This window comes from Schistocerca americana, chromosome X, assembly GCF_021461395.2.
Source record: "Schistocerca americana isolate TAMUIC-IGC-003095 chromosome X, iqSchAmer2.1, whole genome shotgun sequence".
Lineage (NCBI taxonomy): Eukaryota > Metazoa > Arthropoda > Insecta > Orthoptera > Acrididae > Schistocerca > Schistocerca americana.
This window is the reverse complement of record NC_060130.1, coordinates 217,777,525-217,784,681: the sequence shown is the minus strand read 5'-3', so window position 1 is coordinate 217,784,681 and position 7,157 is coordinate 217,777,525. Positions and strand designations below refer to the sequence as shown.

The 7,157-nt window shown below is 41.4% G+C and overlaps 1 protein-coding gene across 1 annotated transcript in view; it reads right to left on the bottom strand.

Moving 5' to 3' along the window:
* Positions 1-586: 586 nt before the first annotated feature.
* Positions 587-7,157, bottom strand: part of LOC124555485 (heat shock 70 kDa protein 14-like) — a 150,195-nt gene continuing 143,624 nt past the window's right edge. Inside the window, exons 9-10 of the mRNA XM_047129408.1 lie at positions 1,037-1,095; positions 587-776 (exon numbers count right to left, since the gene is read on the bottom strand). Of these exons, the coding sequence (XP_046985364.1) occupies positions 1,085-1,095 (11 nt within the window). The 3' untranslated portion in view covers positions 587-776; positions 1,037-1,084. The remainder of the gene's footprint in view (positions 777-1,036; positions 1,096-7,157) is intronic.

Below are 7,157 nucleotides of genomic sequence, written 5' to 3'. Positions count from 1 at the left end.
CAAACTCGACAGTATAAAGCAATTTCGTCATATGTAAATGTTTCAGGATGGTCAGCTATCCACGAAATGACGTTTCTTTTTTCAGGCAACATGGCACACAACATGTTGTAAACACGTTCCACTGTGTGTAAATGGAAAGCTAAAGTGAAACCACGGACATGCGACTGAAAGCTTGATTAGTTTAATTCAACTGTTACCAACGCGTACGGTATGACAGTGGAGGGGATTAACCTGGATTAGCCAGTGCAGGAGCATTGAGTGTGTGCCTGTTCCTGTTCCTCTTATGTAAAGATTTCACTATGCAGTGGCCTCTCGGTTAGTGATTGCATGCAGTTCTAGGTTGCGGTCAATCTGTAAGATATCAAAACTAGATCGAGCTAGAGACTGCCTATCTAAATTTTTAAAATATTGTAAACATAGGTGAAAATACGCATCGTCACTAGTTTTTAGTCAAAATACGCAGTAACCAGTGAGAAGGAGCCAAATATGCCAATGCATAAGCAACATCCAAATGCATATAAACCAGTCTCTAATTACTACTGTTAACAGTAAGGAGAGAAAGGGGAAAGGATGGCTGAAGGCAAAATAAGTATATGAAAACATTTTATTTTAATATCACAGGCAATATCAACATTGTTAAATTTTGTTTTCCTAAATTATGGTTTTTAACCAGTTTCCTTGAGAATTCTTGTCCATCTGATGCCGGAGGACCTCGTCGAAAGGAAGATTTCTTCTATGTTGCAGTATCAGTTATGCTTGCATGCTAACTTCCAATACTAAAAGGGAGAAAAGTGAATGAATATCAAAGGCAACAGAGTAGCAAAGCAAAGTTGCAACACATACCATAAAATTAAAATTTTAAACCTTGAACATCAGCAAATAATAAAAATTTAAAAAAATAAATAAAAAAGAAAAAATGCGGGTCAGTCAACTGGTCAAATATGTGGTAGGCATACATTTTTTTGCTGACTATTCATACATTAAAATAACAACAACCACCTCCCTCTTCACAATCAAAAATATGAAATTTACATACCTGTTTACATTTATTTCAGCAGTTAAACTGCTGGAAGCGGACACATCATCAAGCGTCAGCTGAAACAATTTATTGCATTTACTGTATAGGACATTTAAAGCTACTGCTTGCTTCATTAAAAACATATTCTCCGACTTCAACATAATGTTTAAACAAATTGCAAAAAAAACAATATATACACAAACTGAACTGAGTGATGCTGATAACTGATATAATTATTGCAAGAACACACACACACACACACACACACACACACACACACACACACACACACACACACACACACACACACACACACAGTGTCGGACCACTGCAGGACATGCAGGGAAAGTGTCAATAAGGTTCTGGAAGGTGCCAACAGGGATGTGGAGCCATGCCAGCTCCAGTGCTGTGGCCAGCTAGGCTAGGTTTCAGGGTCGAGGATCCATGGCACAAACAGCCTGATCGAGGTTGTCCCAGAGATTCTTGATCGGGTTTAAATCTGGGGAGTTTGGTGGCCAGGAGAGCACAGTCAACTCATCCTGGCCCTCTTCAAACTACACATGTGTAAAGTGAGCTGTGCGACATGCTCCTTGTCCTGCTGGTACATGTGAACGTGCCTAGGAAAAACAAATTGCAAGTAAAGGCGAACATGATCCCCAAGAATAGATGCATACTTTCATTGCTGCACTCTCTCTTCCACAATGATAAGATCATCAAGAGAATGCCATGAAAACATTCCCCAGACCATAATGTTCCCTCCTCCCACGGACAACAGAATAAGGAGGTAAACCATTCTGGCTCCTGGTGAGCAAGAAGTTCTTCGATGCCTCTGTATGCCTTGATGTCGCTTTGAGAATTGTTGTGGCTGTGCGTGTAAAGAAAATAACTAGTTTTGTGTCAATTGTGAGCAAGGGTCACTGAAATTGGGCTGTGGCACAATGCATTAATATTGCTCAAAAGATAACAAACATTATTTATCACGCATTTCCCAAAGATGAGCAACAGTTCGACACAAACATGCAGCCAAAGTGAATGTGGTAACTGTACATGCACGTTCAATTCATTTTTGGCCTGAAGATTATGAATGAGATTCAAGAAACAAACTTCTAGGGTTACTTTCCAGAAGGAAGCTGCAATCCCCAGCATAAACTGACATGGAGAATAAACTACACAAAGCCAGGATGTAAGCAAAGAGGTAAGAAGCAAGAGCATAAATAACACTCCAATTAATTATAGCTAAAAAATTATCTTAAAATAAGTTTTTAAACATAAAAAAGTGACCTAATGATAACGCACCACATTACTGAAGCACACTTAAATCTAAGAGGACGTGCAAAGCAGAATGAATTCGTTATTGGTGTCTTTGATTTCTCGAGCTCTAAGAGTTCCAAAAGATGAATGTTCACCTCTGCAACGGGGATGTGGAATGAATGTCACAATTCAGGAGAATACTCTAAAGAGATTCCTAGACATTTGTTCCCGAGTGCAAGGTGGTGATAGAGACAGTTTGTTGCCTTTCGAAAAAGGTTTCATTACGTCAATAACATCTCTCTTTGGACTTTTTGAAAGTCTAAAAAGTATGAAGGTCAGCTACATATTAACTTCCAGACTAAATGAAGATTGCTTGGAAAAATTTTCTCCTACGGTATGAGGATTACAAATATTTTGTATTTGAAGAGAGAAATGAGGCGTGTCTCCTTAAATTTCCAGGTAATGCAAGTGATACTTCCTTCTCTGGGAACACACCAATTACTGAAGAATTAAATGCAAAAAACTGAAACTGACCTTTAGAAAGTCTAGCTGATGTTCCACATGGTCTTCTTTATAGTACATGAAGACTGATCTCCATGGTGTGTGTGTGTGTGTGTGTGTGTGTGTGTGTGTGTGTGTGTGGGGGGGGGGGGGGGGGGGGGGGGGGGGGGGGGGGGGACCGCATTTTCTACTTGTACATCAAGTTACATTGATACTTGTGATTTTTTCACGTAAAATGGTCCTGCTTGTGTTTATTTGTTTCATAAAATTGCCTGTATTCAAACCACTCACAATATTTTGTCAACACCTTTCAGTCGGCAATGTGACTCACTCCATACAAAGCAGTTTTTCTTATGGGAGAGATAGCCATTGAATTTTTTTATATATTTATAAAGTGCTGAAAACGTAACCTTAACATCAGTTTATTCTAAATATGCTGAAAAATTTTAGAGCTTTTTTTTAAAAATAACTCAATAACTAATTGTTTGTATTGAACATTTTCATTTGATGGAGTCAGTCAGCTTGGCTTCTGAATGCCCCATACATGCATACATATATACGCACACCCACTTTTATAATTTGTATGGATGAGGTAAAACTGTGTGGTTGTGCAGCAATTCTGGATGTTCTTCCAGATGCAGTGAAATACATTGCAAGTTATACTGCATTTAAGTACCAAAACAATGATAAATTGTTAGGTATTCTAGTAGCAAAAAGTGAATTAGAAGACTGTTGCAGACTGGCTATCAATTACATCTCACGATGATCATTACTCTCCAATACGAGCACGGAAAAACAACATGTTGCAGTTTGAAGGAGAATTTGTTGATTTTAATGGAAACGGGGTGCGCAAACAAAAAAATGTTGTAAAGTCTCTGTGCTCTATTTTGAAACAGTTTCCACACAGTTATTGCTCTTTATGTAGGAACAAGAACATTCATTTAAGGATTAGGTCTCTGAATCAATAAGCAAAATTGGAAACTATAAAGAGATATGCACAAGGAGGAAGCTGCTATGGATTTCACCTTCATCTGATAAACGGCAACAGAAATGTGGAACAGTCTACACTACCATCTGTTTCTACACCAAACGAGTGAGTTATGTTTCATCTTAATTATCATTTCCTAATGTGTAATACATCTGTCATGCCACTTTATTTAATTTGTTCAACTATGTATTGAACCAAATTGAAAGTAAAATGAATGAATAACACCCCAAAGCAAGTGTGGTGCAGTACATCTACTGAATAATCAGACTGCTGTGCTATGCTATGCTGTGCTGCCTCACCGTGATGTCAGCGGGCTCCAGCCAATAGATCGCATTTCTGCTGGAATGTCCCACACCCCCATTCCCACCTCCAGCCTGATACCCCTTGCTTTCAGATGTTTCATGCCATACACACCAACGGTCACCTGACCAATTAATCTGGAAAGGCCATTTATCGTCACTCAGTGAATGTCCAATTGTGGTATTGGCATGCAAATTCCAGCCTTCACCACTGCTGTAGCAGCGGCTTAAGACTATGTCATACACACCGGATGCAGGCATTCAAATTTTCTCTTAGCTTCAGTGTAGGTCAATCTGTCCAGCGTCTTGTACTCCACGATTTTCCTTTCTTTCTGGAGAATCCTGCAGTCAGGCGAGCAAGGCGAATGGTGCTCTCCACAGCTGACACAGATGGGAGGCAGGGCACATGGAGTATTGGGAAGTGATGGGCGTCCGCAATCTCGGCATGTGACGCTAGAAGTACAGCGGGAAAACATATGGCCGAACTTCCAGCACTTAAAGCACCGCATCAGGGGAGGGATATAGGGCTTTACATCACACCGGTCGACCATCACCTTGACCTTCTCGGGCAATGTATCACCCTCAAAGGCCAAGATGAAGGCACCGGTGGCAACCTGATTATCCTTCGGACTCCGGTCGACATGCCACACGAAATGTGCACCTCACCGCTCTAAATTGGTGCGCAGCTCATCATCGGACTGCAAAAGAAGGTCTCTGTGAAATATGATACCCTGGACCATGTAAGTGATGGTTACAGAAATATCCCTCAGCTTGTCACAAGCAAGTAACTCCCGTGACTGGGCAGAAGATGCTGTTTTGATCAAGACTGACCCAAGATCTCATTTTGGACAAGCCCTCCACCTTCCCAAACTTGTCCTCTAAATGCTCAACAAAAAACTGAGGCTTCATTGTCATGAAAGATTCCCCATCAGCTCTCGAACATCTAAGGTACTGGCGCGAATAAGATCCGCTGCCATCCTTAGCACGACATTCTTCCCATGGTGTGGCCAGGGAGGGGAATAATTTGGGGTCATACTACTGTGCGTTGAATTGAGCTCATGATCGCTTAGAGACTGCTGGTGTTTCACCACCAGTAACAGATGATGGACTACGCTTCATCATGTGCCATCCGCCCTGATGCCACCCACTCTGACCAAGGGCGCTTCCCACAGGCGCAACCCAGCCGTAGCAAAGGCCACCTGGCAGGATGGCCATTGCCGGGAGTCCCGATACCCCAGAGGATGGGCATCTACCCCTTGGCATACATAGGGAGATAATGGCGCAGGCATCAGCAGAGCGATCCCTGTGTGGTCGGGGGGCTACAACCAACAGGGTATGTGGCAGCCCCACCACAACGGACTGGCTACCGAGCTGGATATCAGGTGCAAAGAAGTCCATGGTCATCATTGACGTAGAAATTGACACTGCGTAGTGCATGGTCGAAAATGAACCCAGGAAGGTGTGCTCGCCCAAGAGATGGAGAATGGACAGGACTGCAATGCAGCAACAAGAAAGAAGGCTAAAGATCTCAATGCACGATGGACACGATCCACCTTATAAGGCACCCTTCCCCAATTGGCTCGCTCTTCGGGAAAATCCGAAGAATGGAGATCAAACCCTACAGAGGACCATCACATAAAGGCCGAAACGTGTGAAACTCCTTTCAATCACTTCGTACGACAGGCAGGAATACCTCGGGCCTATTCTAAACCCCGGGCCCACAGGGGGATTTCACAACCTTTAACTGAGGAGGAAGCACGTACTGAATTATCTGCTCAAAAACTTGAGAAGCCCTCCCATGCTCAATATTTATTTTGCAATAATACTGACCCTCTATGAGCAGTATTGACAGTCTGTACAATATATTGAAGGAGACTAGAGAGCTTTAAACAATTCTGACACACATTCACTATATGGCAATGTAAATTGTACCATGTAAGGGCAGTGATGTGCAATAAACAGCAGTTCCTACTGAGATCAAGAGAAATTCAATTCACACTGAATGAATTTCTGAAGAGAAATGAAAAAAATAGATGACAAAAGATCAGGGCGTGTGCTGGAGTATGTATATTAAAGCATCATGCAGTACTTTGTAAACAGTCACAAACTTCATTTCTCAGATGCCATATTCCTCATTGTCCAAAATGGCAGAGGGAACTGAAGCCCATGTGTCATGATAGTCAGCAGAAAAGTTTATTTTACTTATAGCAGTTTTCAGAATTGGCAAATAGGATCAGGGCAGCTGTCCTGTCAGCATAAATGTTTTTCTTCCTTGCACTCCACAGACATCAGATCACGTAAGCTTTCAATTAGTAATCAGTAAATAATTTTTTTTTTTGCAACAGTTGTTACAGTAGAGGACACACAGAAAACACAGCATGTGTACACAATAATTTACAATTTCCTTGTTTAATTTTTAATTAGTTTTTGTTGTTTATGAAGCTGCGACACAGTGAATGAGCCAGTGGCTCATTGAAACATGTACTGGAAGATTTTCAGGCTAATTTCATCTATTCTGCATAATTTCTGCTTGTGTTTTGCAAGGCAAGCAACAATACATATGAGTTCCACATTTTTGCGCATCAACATGTTCACTACAAAGGCATGAATATTGCGCAATTGTATTGTGCTGTCCTTGGCCTTGCACTTTCCTGCAATATATTGGCACAATATTACTGCGCATACATATTAAGTGTGTGAGGGCCCCGTCACAAAAGGTGTTCAATGATGTTGAAATATGGTGCCTGTTGAACTTAGCAGAGTAACAAATTATTCACATATTGATTAAACCATTCTTTAAGAATGCCACTCTTTGAATTGCAACACAATCATCTTGGAATCAAGTGTCCTCCTCATAGAACTAAGGTAGTTGAAATTCATGGGCGATCTCTGCTAGTACCCACAGTTTCATATTTTAAAACAGAGGGTTTTTTCATTACTTCGACTATGCGTGCGTGTGCGCGTGTGTGTGTGTGTGTGTGTGTGTGTGTGTGTGTGTGTGTGTGTGTTTGAATGGAGGGGGGGGGGGGGGGGGGTTCGGCACTGCCTATAGGTGCACTAAGGAATATTCTCATGCAAGTTATCACTTTTATAAATTAAA